Source organism: Myiozetetes cayanensis, unplaced genomic scaffold (assembly GCF_022539395.1).
Source record: "Myiozetetes cayanensis isolate MyiCay16 unplaced genomic scaffold, myiCay2020 scf4, whole genome shotgun sequence".
NCBI classification, from domain to species: Eukaryota; Metazoa; Chordata; class Aves; order Passeriformes; family Tyrannidae; genus Myiozetetes; species Myiozetetes cayanensis.
Genome location: NW_026087631.1, coordinates 30,211,150 through 30,230,383, shown reverse-complemented (window position 1 = coordinate 30,230,383; position 19,234 = coordinate 30,211,150). Strand labels below are relative to the sequence as shown.

Genomic DNA, 19,234 nt, shown 5'->3' with positions numbered 1-19,234 from the left:
CTGTAATTGTACAAACTAGAACAAGTTTACCTGACAGAAGAATTAGAGTGTCATTTGGTGTTAGGCTCTCCAGGTGTGTTTCTTTGAGCAGTTCTTCCTGTAATATATGGGGATATGTGTGAGTGCAATGCTGAGCTCTGCCAGAACCAAGCCTCAAACTGATTTTGGTCTAAAAATTAAAAATGGCATCACTTGGCCTTCCTACTCTGAAATCAGAAGCAAGCATTGTAGGTTTTTCTTCTCAGCTGAGCTTCTTTTTATGCCAGACCAAGTAACTGGATCCCACTATTACAATTAAATGAGACTAGAAAAAGACATAACAGCATCCCTGTTTAAGCACCTCTAAATCTTCCTTTCACTCAGAAATAACTAAGTCCCACCCTCTTCTTCCCCTGCACTTGTTTCTCTCACCATTCCTGAGATACTCCTTGAAAGTTTGGAGAAATCTAGTCATATTTTGACTCTTTTCACATGAAAACAGCCTGTATCAGGGAATGCAAAGCAGAAATTTTTGTCTCTCCACTCAGAGAATGACCCATAGGCGGAGAAAGGGGAAGCTCTGGAGTGAGAGTGCCCAGGGTCAGAATTCAGGCTCCAATGCTGTGGCTGAAGGCACTTATCATCATCATCATGGCTAGGCTTCACGAATGAAGATTTGAGAAGGGTTCTACCCACGCTTGCTGCAAGCACACTGATGGCTAAAAAGGCCAATGCAAGATAGACAAGTCCAGTTGCAGAAGGCACAGCCAAAAGTCTCCTTAGGCGGTATCAGCAAGACACAATTCTTTCTGCGTTGTCTTTTCTCCTCAAGAGTGATTCTACGTGTGTTCTCAAAGATGATGCTTCCCAAATAGTTAAACTGCTGGACTTACTTGAGCTCTGATTTGCCAATGATGACATGGGGATGATGAAAGACTTCCTGAGGTGCAGGTTGGTAGAAAACTTCTGTCTTCTTCAAACTGACTTCCAGCCCAGAAACAATTTTCAGAATGAGCAGACTATAATCAGAAGAATGCATTGCTATAGAAAATATAGAAAATACATTGTAATTTCTTGCATTCAATTAACATGGTGCTTTCTCTGGGGATGAGGAGCTGCTTTTAAGTTAACCTTCTCTCCACTACTTTCTTCACCGACTCAACTTTGCTCCCAGCTTCCCCTCCTCTTCCCTCCAGCTAGCACAGAGGGATGGTGAATGAGAGCTGTGATCAGTTCATCACTGACTACATTCTACATTTCTGTCTCTGCTTCTCTTTCTTCCTCACGCTCTTCCCTGTTCCACTGTGGGGTCTCAAACATAGAATACAGTCCTTCATGAACTCTCCAGTGTGGGTCATTCCCACAGGCTGTCATTCTCCACTAGCTACTCCAGTGTTGGTCTTTTCTATGGTGTCACAGGTCCCACTAGAAAACCTGCTCCCACATGGATTCCTTTCCATGGACATCAGCTCCTGCCAGGAGCCCACTAAAGCACAGGCTCTCCATGGGCTTCAGATTCCCTAAGAGCATTTCCCCCTGTTCCACCATAGACCTCCACAGGTTGCAGAGGACAGCCATGGTCTTCATCACAGGCTGCAGGGGGATCTGCTCCAGCACCTGGAACAGAGACTTTGCTCTTCTTTGACCTTGGTGCTTGTTCCTCTCATATATTCTCACTCCCCTCTCCCAGCTGCTGGACAGTGATTTTTATCCTTCCTTAAATCCATTATCCCAGAGGCATTACCACCATCACTGCTGGGCTTGGCCTTGGCCAGCAGCAGATCTGTCCTGGAGCTGGTGGTTTTGGCTCTGCCCAACACAGGGGCAGCTTCTGGTGACTTCTCGCAGAAACCGCCCCTGCAGCCCCTCCTACCCCAAAAACTCTACCATGTAAACTAAATTCATGATGCTAATAAAAAGCTTTTGAAAGTAAGCTCAGAATAAAACTGTAATTTGATTACAGTACGAGTTCAGATGCCTTATTTTCATAATCCTCTTACTTGCTGTATTTGTGGAAAATGAAAGAAAAGGAAATATCCAAGATTAAATGTTTTTTCTGGACTTCTATCACACCACTGGATGTTGAAGACACTTGTAGCTTCAGAGACGTGTCTGTGAGACTTCAGACACTGCAGTGCAGTCATTAAGAAAACAATAATGAATCATTCCTTCTGAAACTCAGTTTTTCTAAACTCACATCCATGGGAGTATCTCACTCACTTTCATTTTCTGGTCACTGTCCCTCTTCCTGTTCCCAGCCTTTGTCATTCCTCAGGAAAAAGAAGAAAAAGGGTGCAGTTTTCATCACTTAAAAACTCTCTACAGGACTGCTGCAAGTTTCAGTCATTCCACCAGTCCACGGATAGACTCATCATCTGTCATAGTTCCCATTTTAGCAAGGAATTTTTTCTTTCCCTTCCCCCTGCCGTGTGTGTGTGTGTGTGTGTGTGTGTGTGTGTGTGTGTGTGTGTGTGTGTGTGTGCTCTGTATATGGGCCATTAGTTGAACAAAAGAATCGGCCTCGACCCACTAATGGCCGAGATTAGTTTCCTTGACAACAAAGGGGGAGGAGTTGGCTGGTGTGTGACTGGAAGGGGGTGGAGGCTGGGGGGAGAGTGCAGTGTCTCTGCCCTGAGGGGAGCCTGCTGCGGGCTGCAGACACTGCCAGGTTTCTTTGTTTTTTTTTCCTGTCGGAGGGGAGTTTTTGCTGCTGCTCTTGGCTCAGCTGTGGCTGGCTGCAGGCCCTGCTTACAACGGACCCTAATCACCTGAAGTTTGTGAGTTTTCTTCCATTGGGAGAACTTTCTGTTTTATTGCTGTTGTTTTTCCTTCCCCTTCCTTCCCCCCCCCCCCGGCGGCAGCCAAGGATCTCACAGCGCCGCCTGGTGACGGGCACTGGACATTACAAGTTCTGCTCCTCCAGTGATCCAACAGCGCCACCTGGTGACAACAATAGGACACTACAAGTTCTGCACCTTCAGTGACCCAACAGCGCCACCTGGTGAATGGTACAGGACATTACAAATTTTGCATCTCCAATGACCCGACGGTGCCCCCTGCTGACTGTGGTTGGAACTGCATCAAAGGGTGCAAAAATCAAACTGTTTAATTTTCCTTTTGCCGGTTTATCGGTTTTGTTCTTGAAGGGGATTATTGGTGGGTATAGGAGTATTACTTAGTTATTTTACTTGGGTTTTTTTTCATATTCCTGTTAATACACACATACCTTTTAATAAAGGGCTGTTATTTTCCCTTTTCCATAATTTGTTTTCCTTCAATAAGAGCCTTATAATTTTGGATTTATAATTGCTTAGAAAGAGAAGTTTGGGTCTTTTCCTCCTAATCCATCCTCAGCAAAAGACCCTTGTCTCACTTAAACTGGGACATCATCTCTTAGGGAGCAGCAGAACAAAGGTTAATTAGCAGCACATTGGCAAAATTAGCATGTAATATTGGATTTTGAGCGCAAAGTAATTTTTTTAAGTGCATCACAGTGCTCATTTGTAAACAACTCAATTTAAAATGTAAGCTATCTTGAATATAAGAGAAATATGAGTATGAGAATACCAATTCCAAATAACTTGTCCTGAGAGCAACAGTGTGGAAGGAACATGATGGATACATGAGCAATTTATATTGTGTTCTGTAGTGTTATAAACTTTGCTTTAATATAGCTTTATAGATATTATAAGTTGTAAGTGCCAAGATGGCTGCGAGTCTCCTAGCTAGAACAAAAGGAACTCTGTGTTAAGAAGAAGGTGGCGTTTGATAAAGTAAATAATTATCTTATTCTGCCTAGATACCTGTTATAAACCAATTATATGTGTATTTGTAATGTATGTTTACATCTGGGCAGTAGCTTGTAACCAATTGTGTGCATCTGGTCATGAGACCTTGTATAGAGAAACTGAGCTCTTTTAATAAAGTGGACATATTGGAGATCTTATAGATCATGTGTATATGTACCCCTGCCCCTCCATCAACACAACAGATGCAGTACGACAGCATCTGGTCCAACTAGAGAATAAATTCAGAGTAGCAAATACAAACCACTGGATTTTAGTCAATGTAATGCCTTCCAAACAAAGAAGAGCCAGAGCAAACACTTTTATCCTTCTCTGGTAATTTTAGTGATCTTTTTCAGAAACACAGAATCAAAGAATGATTTGGGTCAGAAGGGACCTCAAAGATCAGTTCAAACCCCCTGTCATGGTCAGGGACACCTTTCACTATCCTAGCCTGCTTCAAACTTCGTCCAACCTGGCCTTGGACACTCCCACAGATTCAGCAGCCACAGCTTCTCCAAGCAACCTGTGCCAGAGTCTCACCAGCCTCATCGTAAAAATTTTCTTCCCTATATTCCATCTAAATCTACCCACTTTTGGTTTAGAACTTTTGGTCCTTGTCCTGTCATTACAAGCCCTGGTAAAAAGATTCGTAACTTTATTCTTTTGGGGCTTTTTCCCTTTCTCTCTTTTTTATTTTGTCTTTGCTTGAAGGGTATTTCAGATGAGATTTCACACAGTCTTTCTACTGGAATCTCATTGCAGCTTTATACTTATCATGTCAAAAGGGTCAATAGCACTGGGTCACATTTTTTATAGTTCACAAACTTCATCAATAGTGATTTCTTTCATAATTTTTCATGCATTTTATTTTGGTTCCTAAAGACTATCCTTTCCTGTAGTATTTATCTACTCCCCTAACTCAAATCAGTCAATATCACATTCACTTTGTAAAGTGATCAAGTATTTGAAATCTGCATTCACATTCACTATACTGAAGGTCTCCCATTCTTCCTGCTTCCCACTGAATTGTTTAAGTTTTATGTTGAATTGAAGTGATAGAAAGGTTGTATTGAAAAAGAAAAAAAAAGCAAACTCTCAGTAGCTGGAGAACATTCTTATTGTTATTGCAGGTATTCAAAAGTTGAGAGAAAGAACCCAAATCTAATTCTCAGTGCAGTATCTATGACCAGCTGGTAACTATAAACCCCAAGATTCAGTGAAGTGAGTAAATGTGAGCTACATGTTGATGGACCAGATCATAACTCTATTACTGTAAAATGCTAAAAAGCAGCTGTCACTTCATCAGGAAAAAAAAAAAGCACACTTTATTTTTTAAATAATCTTGCATATGCTAATGCATTTTGAATTTTTTCTCAATGTCTTCTACCCAGCCAGTGTCCACCACATCCCCACTGTGCTACAATATCAACTGCAGCAATCAAAGATAAAGTGTGGACAAGTTTGTCATAAAGATCAGCTTTCCGAAAGAATGATTTCTGTTAAAGACTCCATCAGCTCTTTCTGATTAAATCTCTTTCCACCATTAATTCCCAGACCTCATAAATACTACAGAAACTCATCCTTAATGAAGGGCCTTGTGCTGACTATCAGTTTTTGTTGTTATGAATGTTTTTCTTTATATTATGCTTGATTGAGTTGATTCTGAATTCTGCCTACTCATTTGTTCTACTTTTAATTTTTGGATTTCTCAGTCAGAACTACACTAACACAATACAATGCTCCTGATAACTGACTCCTTTTTACCAAATTTCAGATGTCTTGTCAAAGATTGGTTCTTCCCCTTTCACTTCACCTGTACTGCCTCAGGTTGAAATGACAGATGGTTTCTTACCATCTTTGCAAAATTGTAAAATCACCTCTTCAAGAAGAAATCAGTTACAAATCACTCTGTATTTTCACCCCTATTTTTGTAGCCTCTCCATCACACGCTCTACACTTAACTCTAGAGAACAGTCAACATATTTTGATAGTACAGCTTCAAAGCTGAGCTTCTCTCTCTGTTTTAGCTTGTAGCTAATAAATGCAGCAATTGCTTCAATTGACTTTCTATTGTGATCTGGAAAGGCACAGATGGAAATGGTATTTGAAATTTCTTCCAGTGACCTCTCTGTTTCTGTGGAGTTCCAGCCCAGGCACACTGCTCTCCCTGGTGCTGTTTAGCCTGTTCAGGGCATTAGTACTTTTCTCTTTTACCTTTCCACTGTAAAATGCTCAGGAATCACTATAGGTCATCTGCTGAAGCACACCCATGTGAAGCACACCTATTTGTCTGTAGCCCAGCTGCCCCTTTTCAGCTCTGCTGTGTTCGTTCTTTACCTCCTGAGAGTATCTTAAACTAAAATACTCAACAAAGTGATTACAGCGGTTTGATCAATCAAAAGCTTAGCACATCTTGAGGGCTGAGGGCTCAGGTTGAAGAATCATAAGCCAGAATAAAATGAAATGAGGAGTCAGCTGGATTTCATAAGAAAATGCCTTTGGCTAATAAAACAGCTGCCAAAGGGTTGAGCTTTCCCCGAGTTCATTAGGATCCACAGTGGAAAGAACTGAAAAGATTTGACCAAATTTAGGATTCCCAGGGAAAGTAGTGAACCAATGTACAATCTGGGAGCAATGGCATCTTTGGAGATGGAGACCATGGCCAACACCAAGAAAATAACAACCCAGAGGAACAGATGTTTAGATGGAGTTTAGGAGAGTCAGATCCACAGCATGGCTCCATTCACAGAAGCCTTTGCCAAACCCTTCTACAGTCATATTCACATTCGAAGTATGGGATTGTGAATTTATTTCTTCCACTTCCTTTTCTCCCACTTTCTTTCAAAATAGAGATTAAAAAAAAATCAAATATAAAACTTACCTTTTTTGATAAACCAAACACCACAAGAAAACAAGCTCTTGCTCTGTTTAAATCTTCTCCCTTTTTAGCCTGCAGGAGTTGCTTCAGCTATCAATTCATCTAGGCCAGGTGGGCAGTAAAAATTAGTGCCAGACAGGTGTTTTTCAGTAAATGCTTGCTTGGTTTCATATCTGAAGCAGTGCAAAAGATATAACTGTAAAATTTGTTTTCAAAAACATGGATAGTTGTGTAAATAAATGGACAGACAAGCAAACATAAAAGCTGTTGCTCCTTATTTTTAAAAAAAGTTACACACAAATTTAATACAATTTTATATTAGCTCTTGTCCTAAAGAAAGTGAAATAAAATAAATACATATGGTAGTTGTATATATAATCAAGACAGAGAACCAGTGCCTAGATCTAAAAGGACTAAGGCATGAAAATCATACAGTAACAGATCAGTTGCACATTATTGGGAAGCAAAAGTATTTCAGGAAGTAAGAATTATTTCAAGAAAGTAGTAAAGCAGGCATTAGACTTGGGCAAACAAGCATTTGTGTTAATATGTAGATGTATTGCAGGAAAATTTTATAGATGGTATAGATGGTATATACAGCAGTATTTAAATATTTTATCCACTTTGTTTTCCCAGCTTATTTGTTCTTGTCCATATCCTCCCCAAAATTCATCATCCTGAAATCACTGAAGCAATGGAATTCAAGGGAACTCTGCATGAAGTTCAACTGCTTTCTGTCACTTAGGACCAACTCAAGACACAACTCAAAATTGTTTCTGATTTAATTTTGTTTATTGAGTCACTATGTTTTCTTTAACTGATCTCAGATTCCTTTTGCAAATCTTTGTTGTGCTCCTCAAACTGTATTAGTTAATCAGTAATATTATAATTCTACTGAAAAGATAAATTAAAAAATAAAAAAAAAAAAAGAAGAAAAAGTAAAATACTTCAACTTAGCATTTAGATTAAGACATGATATTATATCTGAAAGTTTCAAATTTGACAGGCCAAAACAAGCAGGTAGTTGAAAGCAGAACCAGCATGTCCACACACATGAACAAATTCCTGAAGATTTGTTTTGCCAGCATTGCCCATGAATACAAGAAACATAAATATGTAAAGATACAGCTGCAGTGTATCACAAAGGAAATATTCCTTGTGACTTCTTTTTTGTCCTTCATAAGACCATCCCAAGTCACCACTGCTTTGATCTGGTGAAGAGAACTAATGCCATATACAACTAAGAGTGCTTACTGAAGTCATGACAAATTAATTCCTTTTTTGGGGCTCTGGAATTGATTTTTGACTTCCTGGCCTGTGAAGAAAGATTTGTCACTTGAGAGAGCAGCACTGGGATCAGTAAAACCAATAGCATGTGACAGAGAAGGTATACTGAAGCAATGATTTAGCAAGTTCAGAGTATAAAATGGATTGTTGGAATCAAAAAGGGCTCACACACAGTTTGCATTTCACAAGTAATAGAACAAATGGGAACATACAAGTAATAGAAACAAATACCTTTCTCAAAGCAAGTGAGGGGGAATGTTTTCTTGGAGTTTTTGTGCACATACCCCACATGAACAGGGAACTTGTCCAAGCAAGTGATAATGATGTAACTGCAAGTGATTCTGTGAATGAGATGCTTCTTGTACAAACACAGGCAGACCTTTTTTAGTGATTGTATAATAGAATCAGAGAATCATTAAGGGTGGAAAAGACCTTCAATATCACTGAGTTCCACCTTTGACCAAACACCACCTCGTCAACTAAACCATATTAGTACAAAGTGCCACATCCAGTTGTTTCTCAAACGCTTCCAGAGATGGTGACTCTACCATCTCCCTGGACAGCCTCTTCCAATGCCTGACCACCTTTCAGTGAAGAAATTCTTCCTAATGTTCAACCTGAATCTTCCCTAGTGCAGCTTGATACCGTTTTGTCTTCTCCTGTTCCTAACTGCCTGGGAGAAGAGGCCAACCTTCAGTGATTTTAAAGGATGGTAGAATCTCTGGCCCTGGTAACAAAATATCAGCAGTTCCCCTTTGAGCCTTTTAGTATCTGTTCCTTAACACAAATGGACTTGCTCCTGTTGGCGATCAACATGTTGCAAGTGGTTAACAGGAACAGACTAAGATGTCAGAAGGCTCTCGCCCCACTCAACAAGCAGGATATATGTAATCTATCCCCTGGGCTTTCATATCCTCAATATATATGTATTTTGTCAGAAATTGCTAGAAGACCTAATTTAAATGACATCTTGTTATTTGTTTAGCAATGTGAGGAAGGGAAAGCATGTCAGAAATACTGGGAGGAGGGGGAAATATCTATAAGCTTAGTAAGCAAACAGATCTGACCCAGCTCTATCCAGGAGATAGAGATCTGCCAGAACAGATTTCTTTATTCCCTAGAAGCAAACTGTAATCCAACATCATGCACTGCAGAATGTCTGTAGGATGTTCCCTGGGAAAACTGCTGACAACTAGTTCATCTGAAATAAAAATTTAAAAGGGACATTTTCCTGTATTACTAGTCTTACTTGCTGTTACCATCCCTCTCTCTTATATACATAAGTTATACAGAGTATTACAGAATAAAAAAATCCAAAGAAATACATGTGCTTTGGTTGCCTTCTCTGGGGCTGTTCTAGCTCTGCTTAGTGAAGTATTATTTTGCTCTTTGCTAATTAGTAAATGACTCCTAATTTCTGAATCTCATGCAACACAAGCTTTCCTGGTGTGCCCTTTTTTCTTACATATGAATGTTCAAACAGCAGATACCGGCCCAGTGCTTCCAGCTGTGGATGTTCTTCATGGTACAAACACAAGAAAGCCAGTCAAATCAAATGCTCATCTGCCAACACATTTAATTATGAAGAGAGCTAAAGCAGCTGCAGCCCATAGGGGAAAAATCAATGGAGCGTGTGTTCAAATCATAGAATCGTGGAATGTTTACTGTCAACGGAATTGTTTGCTATTAAACACATGCTAAAATAATGTGCACAATTGTGATGCATTCACCAGACAGGCTGGACATGTGAGTGTAGGCTTTGGAACAGGATACAAAGGCAAGAACTACCAATCCCACTGAATGAAGAATTTGATGTTCCTTGCTCCAGAATATCGTAATATAGAGTAATAGAACCATTTAGGCTGGAAAAGACTCTTAAGGTCAAGTCCAACTGTAAACCATAACTCTTGTTTTACGTGCAAATCTAATTATTTAAACCTTACAGTTTCCTTAAGGGATGGGAGGGAAGGAGAGAGGAGAGGGAGGGGGAAGGGCGAGGAAGAGGAGACTTGCAGAGAAAGGAATCAGTCAGCAGCAGACAGGAGGTTCTTGTTGTCACTGGAAGGTAAAGACTTGCAATATAGATGTGGTACAGGCACGTTCCTGATGGACAACAAAGCTATTCCTGAGCTGTGAATGTGACCACTCCTGTGTGTAATAACAGTTATATTTCAATTACCTGTTCTGCATGCACTGTTTCGCTCTTTTTTTAACTCAATCCCACTGCAGAAATCAGACACGTCACATAAGGTGACAACAACTTCCAGTCCCTGTAGTTGGGACTAGACGTTATTTGGGGTCCCCTGTCTCTCTACAGTGGCTGAGTTCCTCTGTGTGTGTGCAGATGAGCTCACACCATAAAACCAAACATGTCACATGGGACATCCAGGTTAAATGATGGTAATAAATAGAAAAAAGGTATAAATTAAAAGAGAGGGGGGGAAATAGGTCTATTTTTTCCTACTATGAAAAGAAAAGTGTTCTCAGTTCAAGAGACAATTTAAAATAAAAATAACAAGTGACACCAAGCACAGATCACTGCAAGATCTGCTTTGTTAGTCTACACTGAAAAGAGTTGACTGCAGAAGTGATTTTGCATTGTAACTCTCCCAAGACTGGCAGAAAAACAGAAGAGAATAAATTATTACTGAGGAAATAAAAATGCAAAGCCTCTTGGGAAGACAGCAGCATGAGTTCACTAGAATTGTAGGCCATTAAGTCCTTGGGTAAAGCAACATCCTTCTATGGTGCAGCTTTGATGACAGCGCTGACAAAATTTCTGCTCTTCCCTGCGATTGCTGCTGTCTCTGAAAAATGATAAATGTGCAAAATTTGCCAAAGATGGGCAAAGACTGCAAAAAATTACTGGGCCAGACTGATGAAAAAGAGGCTCAAATAATGTCTCCTAATCCCTCTTCCTCTTTTTCCTTGTCCTGTGCTACTTGCCTGTTTTTAAGTGGGGAAATATGTTGGTAACCCCAAACAAAATACTGAAGCTACTCAGTCTAGCTTTCCTCACTTCAGCTCTGCAGAAGACAGAGTGGTTTTGCTTTCAGTTTATAAATAGGAACAGTGTCCCATCATTTTATTCAATTTTGACCCCTCTTTGAAACTTACTGCACTTGCTTTGGTGGTTTGGTGATGTGTCGTAAACCAAAGCAATAAGGATGATTTCAGTCAAATAAAGGGGTTGAGTTTGGCCCATATCGCTAGTATATCTAATGGCAAGAAGATGATGTAGTTAAGGCCATGAAATCTTCTCAGTGCTTTCCTGCTCTGAGACAGAGCAAAGACCTTTAATTCTGTCACCGATGGTGCCGGGGACAGATGCAGTACAGGGAGAGATTACGACACTCCCCTTTACTCCTAAACTCGCCGTGATTCCAGTTTCATGAGTGGCCGCCGAGCTCTCACCTGTCCCTCCGGATCCCGCTCCCCCCGTTCCCGTCCCCGCTCCCCTCCCGGCCCCTCCCGGGCGCGCTCCGGGCTCTGCCCCGCGGGCTCTCCCGCGCCCCCCTCGGGCCGGGCGGCGCCGCCGCAGCCGCGGCCGTTGCGCTCCGGGCGTTGTGTCCTCGCGGCGCCGCGTGTCGCGACAGTCCGTCCGTCGGCGACCGGCGCGATGGAGGAGCTGCCGCTGCCCGCCGGCGTCAGCCCCAGCACCTTCCCCGCCAAGCTGTGGCAGCTGGTGAACAGCCCCCGCGTCCGCTCCGTGCGCTGGGACGCCCGCGCCCAGGGGCTGCTCGTCGACCGGGCGCTCTTCGAGCGGGAGCTGCTGAGCGCGGGCGGCGCGGGCGGCGATGCGGCGGCCCCGGGCGCCTTCAAAGCCACCAACTTCGGCAGCTTCGTGCGGCAGCTCAACCTCTACGGCTTCCACAAGACGCCGGTGCTGGCGGGGGGCGGTGCCGCGGGCCTGCCGGGCTCCGCCGGGGCCCTGCTCCGCTTCTGCAGCCCCTACTTTCGGCGCGACCGCCCCGAGCTCCTGGTGCACATCAAGCGCCTGACCAGGGCCAACAGGGAGCGGATGGCGGCCGGGCTGGAGGTGCGCAGCCGGCAGCCCAGCCGCTTCCAGCAGCTCCACAGGGACCGGCTGCTGCCGCCCGGGGCCGGTGAGACGGGTGGGACACGCGGGGGGCGGGAGGTTGGGAATGGGAATGGGCCCTTGCTGGGGGCGGCGCAGCTCAGCTCACCTCACCTCAGCTCACCCAGGGCCGGACAGGGTTGTCCTTGGGGAAGGCAGGTCTGCTGGCACAGCCCGGGAGCTGTTCCCGTGTGTCCCGCTCTGCCCGTGGGCTGCGCTGGGAACACCCTCGCCCCTCGTTGGGGAGCTGGCCCAGCCGTGCCCAGGGATGTCCCAGCTCCCTGCCCAGTTCTGGGGAGGCTTAAGGAGCTGTCCGGCAGTCCATGGGACACGGTGGGTCGGTCCTGTGCAGGAACAGCTGGCAGGAGTATCCTGTGAGTTTTGTGCAGAGGGGAGGAAGACCTGGCAGGACATCTTCTGCCAACGCTAGGCAGTTTTGCAAGAGGACTGAATGAGTAGGCAAGAGCTAAATAGACAATTCATTTTTTGAAAATCCCCAGAACAGGGCATTTTTTCTTTCTAACTATCCCTGGGAGGATCTGAGATTTTGTAGTCTCTGATAGAAGTAAAATTGCTGCCAAGGGAAATGTACAGGAGGACCAATATTGACTCTCTATCACCTTTTTTCCTTTCTTCTTCCCTTACTGCTACACAGTGACCTTGAGCCAGAACCTCTTTACGTTGCCAGCCAGAGGTTTAAATTTGTCTCCAGTCCCTACCACGTCAAGTCAAGGTGCTCAAGGCTGTGAGGCTTCTGCAGCACCTCCCAGTAAAGTGGTTGTCACTCCAGGGCTCCTCAGGTTTTCAGGGGAGGTCCCGATCACATCCAAATCCACAGTGCAGCCTGTGCTCTTCCTGCCACTGCTTCACCAAAGGCCTCAAAGTGCTGCCATGGCCCTTCCAGAGCACAGCAGCTGCACAGCTTCAGAGCAGAACTCACCAGCCTACAATCCAGCAGGTATGGAAAGAGCTTCTGCACTTGCTTTTCAAAACATACTAAAAAGTGGTAGTTTTAAGTATTTTCCTACAATACTCTGTCACCTGTATATCTCAAGTGAGAATCAGATAGAAAGTGCAAGGTCTAATAGAAAGAGAGATCTTGAAAGCAAAAAGATGCACTGTCTGGTTTTCCTGTCCTCCCTCCAGATTTAGAGCATCCCCTGGGGCTTTTCCAGACAGCCTCTCTGTTGAGGTGAAAGGGCAGGCAGAAAAGCATTTGCCCACAACTAGCCAGTGTCAGGTTGACTTCCTTCTTTGAATTAAGCAAAATTAGGACAATGATAGGATATTGCAGGTTTTCAGATTGTCTGTCCTGCAAATAATGACATTATTGCTAGATGACCTTTGTGTGTCATCAAAACACATACTGTTCCACAGCACTGCGTCTTAGAACAAAAGCACAGTTCAATTTCAGTGTGTGTGTGTGTGTGTGAAGATGTAAGCTTGCCTAATGCACCTTCAGTGGTATGTTGTGAAGAGAAACTCAAGCAGCCAAATCAAAAAGCTGATGGGAAGATACAGAAGTCTACAATTATGAAATTTCTCTGTGTGTATGTATCAGTTTTACAATCCACATTTTTATATACATGATTTTATATAATAATTTCTAGGTAATTTTAATATACAGATCAACTAGAATACAAATCTTTTTTGAGATGAAGAATCAGTCTTCAAATCACCTAGAAAGCACAAACACATTTCTGGAATTGAGTTTACTGTGCAATTCCTGAAATGTTTGATCAAAGGAAGCAATAGAGGTCTGCAAACCAAACCCAAATTCTGGAAGCCTGATGACCATGTTTGGATTCTTGCAGCCTCTCTGGGGAGTTCAGCCCCCCATTCTCTGACTGGCAGTGCTGGTTCTGCAGCATCAACGACCTCCAGCTGGGCCTGTAATCCCTCTGCTGCAGACGAGTGGGCAGGAGTAGATCTGGAAGTTGTGTTTCAGATGCTTGAGGAGGTACTTGCATCAAACCTGCCTGAAATGTTTCCCTTTCTTGAGGTAAGTCCATTCAGAAGCAGTGCTGGGGCCTGGACTGACAGCTTTTTAATGTAGTTGCCTGCCTGAGAAGTAAAGGCTTCTTTAATTCAGCTTCTAATGGCCACTGAAGGGTTTGCTTGGTAAAGTAAGATTTAAAGAAGAAGAGGGACTGAAAAAGTATCCCACATTAATGAGCATGAGATGTGTTTTCCTGTGCTGACCAAATTAGGCTCATTTTCATGGGAAAAATACTTCCTACAGTTGCATTCACAGTGATGAAGTGGAAGCTTTGTAGGTTATAACATGATGTCTTTGATCCTAAATAAGAGTATTTTGAGCATTGCCACTGAAGGCAAAGTCTCACATGCAGTGAGGGATGTGTGAGAGCTCCCTCTGTTGCAGCACCAAATGTAGGCTTTGGCTCTTTTTGTTTTGAACCCCAAGGAAAACCAAGAGCTGGACTGCACCTGTTGTTGCTGTCCGTGGCTTAAAGTGCTGTAGTTGTGAATGTGCTGGAGCTGCAGCAATTTATGGTCCTCTTTGTGTTTTGAGATCTCCAGTAAAGTGCCTGGCTTGGAAATCCTCAGCTGGAGCAAATTTACCACTACTGTCTCCATGTTCCATGACTTAGTCATCATGCTCTGGGGTATCCACCTTTCCAGAAAGGGATGTGTACTTTAATCTAAAGTCCCTGCAAAGCTCCAGCCTCGATGGGACTGTTCTGCTCAGGGCAGTGCAGGGAAGAACACGTCCTTGTGCCAGCACACACAGAGTTGTAAGGACTCCTTCCGTAGAGCCCTCTCAGTGTATTGAGTGTCACCTGCACTTTAAATATTGTCATCTTGACAGCTTTTGAACTGTGTTTGAGAAGTAGATCTCCATTTTTAAGGCCTTTAGGGGGCAGCCTTCCCTGGTAGGAAGGAGGCATTAAGTGTTTGAGCCATGGGGTTTTGGGGGGCAGGTGTTTTGGTTTTGAGGCCCCATGACTTGTGTAATTTGTGAGAAGGACAGTGTTGGTCCTGGATGTGAAATGGTTAAAGACTTACTGGAGTGGTCAAAGGCTTATTCTGTGTTGAAGAGCAATTCATGGACTATTAGACTTTCTGTTGGACAAATTGCCTCTTTTGATTAGGAATCCCCTTTCTCTAACTCTTGCTCTTCTCAGACTTCCCTGGAATGTTCAGTTCCTGTATTAGCAAAGCTCTTTTTGCTTATTATTACACAAGTTTGCCAAAGAATGTCTGTATTTCTATTAATATAAGGACCTGTTGCCTTTTGTATATTTAACGTTGAGTAAGGGCAGAGTCAAGGTGGGGAGTGTGATTTTTTTGGCATTACCAAAAATCTTCCCAGGTGTGATGCCCTTTTGTCTACTGTAACATCACACATACCAGTATTCAAAAGTGTTTTATTCCTTAATAGAAGGAAATGTTGGAGGCTCTGAGCAGTCATTCATCTTTAGGATTCTGATGGATAGGCTGTTGCAGAAGAGATGAATATCCTAGAACTGGTCATAGAGAGAATATCTTTGTGTCTGAATTCAGGTAATTTCCAGGTGCTTAACCTTGGGTCTTTCCTTCCTCAGTGGAACAGAAATATGACTTGCTTATCTGGTTTTGGGGGACTTTTTACCCTACAGATTTTTGCCACATGATCATGAAAATAAATCAGTTCAGTAAATAGCTGGCTGCAAAATATCTGTGGGGCAGCAGCAGAGGGCTCCAGAAAGCAAGCAACACCTTGTAATTTATTGTCTTAGCAGGAGGATGGGCTGGGGGGGCCTCCCCGCCAGAAATGTGTGGCTCATGTGTAGTTTTACACCACACAACCCTGTGTTTGAGCGACCTGACACACGTGTTGGTAGCAAGGAAGGCACCTGGATTTCTTGCAGCTCCTGTGATAAGTGAGGGCAAAGTTCAGACTGTGAGGACACACAGCCTCACCTGGTGTATTCTGGTTTTCTGATTTCATGGTTTGCTTAAGAGGACAAGAGCTTTCACTTTGGCAGCCTTAATTCTGAGTTTAAAGCAGTTGTCCTGTAAACCATCTGGGTTACATATCCTGGTGTTCACCTGGTGTTACATATCCTTTTGAAAGGAGTGTAGAACAGTTTCTACCTTGTCCCTACAGTGATTCCAAGAAAATATCCTATGGTTTATTTCTACTTGTTTTTCTTTTAAGGGGAATATTAGTGTTCCCTCTGAGTCTTCAGGAGGGGAGCCTGTGACCAAGGCTGCAGAAGAGAAAGCTCTACCTGGCAACATGAGCAGTGGGAACAGTCCCCTGGAGCCAAAGGAGCCTGGTAAGAAGAGAGGCTGTGTTCCTTTAGAGATGACTGAGACAGCTGCTCTGAGCCTGAGTGTTACAGGAAGGGGACATCAGAACAGCTGAGTTATTGTCTGCAGTGCCAGTGCTTCCTTGTGCCTTCAGTGAAAATACTGTGCTTGTACATTTCTCTAGATGTGCTCAGAGCAGGTGTTCTTCTGTGCAAAAGGGCATGAATTAGATCAGTGAACAAAACCTGACGTTCTGGGAGTTGTGTCACCAACCCAGGTGTGCTACAGAGGCAATGCTGAGTAATGAGGTGACTATGAAAGCAACAGGGAGAAAACCCATCAAACTGATGATGTCAGTGTAGAAGTCCAAATCACTACCTACATTTAGTACCAGTCTGTTGATACCTATGCTGAGACACATGAGAAAAACAAGCAGCAGAACATCTGAGCCCAAGCAATTCACAAATCCAGCAACCTGAATGTCCCCAGATTAGCAAGACCTAAGATGAGAGAGAGAGAGCTCTTTCGATCTCTTCTAGAGCAAAGGTGGTGCAGGCTGCAGGCCTTGTTGGGAGGTCATTTCCCTCCCAGCTGTTCATCCAAAAGCTGATGGTAGAGTTGGAACAACTGTTGCTCACTTCAGAGGACAGTTTCTAGATCCCGGATAACGATGCTGGTTAATAACTTAGCTCATGTTGCCCATGAGTTTCAACCATTTAAATAAGGACTGAGGCCTTTGGGGTCCCAGAGAAAGAACAAGGCTGGAGTTTCTTTGTGAGATGTGACTGTCTGTGTTTAAAGCTCTTGTGCCATTTGCAGGGTGAGTGCTGGGACTTCATCAGGTACTTCAAAACTTTATTGAAAACTTGGAAGAATTCCTATTCTTTAAACAGCAGGCCTCAAATTCCCAAGTGAGAGCCTGCCTCTGAGGCCATCTTTTACAGTCCCTGACAGGAGTACAACTGCTGGGTGTGCTGCTGAGGAAAATGTTCACAAGGACCCACAGTGACTGTTCCCTTTGCTTTCCAGAGGTCCATGAGCTGTACCTCGCCAGGAGAGCTGCTCTGCGTGGGAGGAAGCGACCGAGGGAGAGCCTGTGAAACAGGGCAGCTGGAATCCCTCTGTAGATAGTTATATTTAAAGATGCGTATAGTTACATTTATATATATAGTTGCATAGTTATATTTATAGATGTATAGAGATGAAATAATATATTAATATCGATTATTTTTAATATCATAATGTTATTTAATATTACTCCTATTATAGTTATTAATTTCACTATATTAATAATTATTTAATAATTATATAATTTTATTATATTATCATATAATAGCATAATTACATGTAGTTGTTATTAATATGTTTTATAGTTATTACTATATTACAATGTTTTATATTAGTATTATTTTATATTGTTTTTATATTATCTGTTTATATTTATTTATAGATGTACATTTTTATATTTCTATATAAGTATAGCTACATTTTTATATAGATATATTTTTATATACTATATTTATTTATATGTATACACACTCTGCATATAATTTTATATCTATTTTAACTATTATATGTATAGGTATGTATAGTTACATGGTTAGATGTATCTGAATGTTTAGCTCTATATATTGATATTTGTATAGGTATAGGCTGCTTTTTCACCTCTTGTCTCTCTGCTGCCTTTTCCATCCCTTGCTATTCCCACTCTGCCAGCTCTGTCCCTGCTCCCTGTGCCGGGCTCTGGGCTGGTGGCCGGGCTGGGGGGAGCAGCAGCTCCAGCCCCAGGTCCCGACCCCCACATCCCCATGGGAGTGGTGGGAGCTGCTGGTGGCACCAGGCACCGCTCCTCAAGGAGCTGCTGGAGGATGGTGAGGCTGGGGGGGCTGAGGGGATGGTGATGCTGAAGGGACGGTGATGCTGAGGTGATGGTGGCACTGAGGGGACAGTGGGGCTGAGGGGGCTGGGGGAGCTGTAGGGTCTGGTGGGGACGAAGGGGTGTGGGGAACCTGAGCGGAATGGCAGGAATGGAGGGGTCTGAAGGAGCTGTGGGGACAGTGGGGCAGAGGGAACTGGGAAGGGGCACAGGCTTAGGCAGGTGTTGGGGCTAAGGGGGCTGGGAAACTGAGGGAAATGACAGTCTGAAGGGACTGAGGAGACTGTAGGGGCTCTGGTTGCCGAGGGGATGTTGGGGCTGAGGAGATGGTGGGGGACCAGCGGGCAGCACATTGGGGTCCAGGCCTGTAACTCTGCTGGGCCACAGCACCATTTCCAGACTCTCCACTTTTGCCAGGACTGCCCTGAATTCCTTGTGAACAACAAGAGACTGATGAGGGCCAAGAGAGAGAAGCTGACAACCACCAGCCACACCTTTAACAAGGACCTGCTGCTGCTGCTACCTGAGACCCTTGGTGAAGCCACTGGGGCCGGTGAGATGGGATGGGTGTGAGGGTAGTTTGGGGTTGGAAATGGGCCCTGTCCCGAACCAGGAGGGCTCCCTGCCCTTACCGGGGACGGCTCAGCTCAGCTCAGCTCACCTGGGGCCGGACAGGGTTGTCCCTGGGGAAGGCAGATCTGCTGGCACAGCCTGGGAGCTGTTCCCCCTGTGTCCTGCTCTGCCCATGGGCTGCAGCAGGACAGTCTCAGCTGGGCTGTGCAGGGAACACCCTCATCCCTCACTGGTGAGCTGGCCCAGCCCTGCCCAGGGATGTCCCTGCTCCCTGCCCAGCTCTGGGGAGGCTTAAGGAGCTCTCTGGGAGTCCGTGGGACACAATGGGTCAGTCCTGTGCAGGGATAGCTGGCGGGAGCACCCTGTGAGTTTTGTGCAGAGGGAAGGAGGCCTGACAGGAAGTCTCCTGCCAAAGCTAGACAGTTTTCCTAGAGGATTGAATGAGTAGGGGAGACATAAATAAACAAGTTATTTGTTTTTGAAAATCCCCAGAATGTGTGTTTTTGATTTCTAACCCT

At 43.9% G+C, this 19,234-nt stretch overlaps 1 protein-coding gene across 1 annotated transcript; it reads left to right on the top strand.

Annotated features, from left to right (window-relative positions):
* Positions 1-11,551: 11,551 nt before the first annotated feature.
* Positions 11,552-17,474, top strand: HSF5 (heat shock transcription factor 5). Its single transcript, XM_050328438.1, has 5 exons — positions 11,552-12,038; positions 12,666-12,968; positions 13,825-14,012; positions 16,173-16,293; positions 17,297-17,474. Exons 1-5 carry the CDS (start codon positions 11,552-11,554, stop codon positions 17,365-17,367), a joined length of 1,170 nt encoding a protein of 389 aa, XP_050184395.1. The 3' UTR covers positions 17,368-17,474.
* The last annotated feature ends 1,760 nt before the right edge of the window (positions 17,475-19,234 follow it).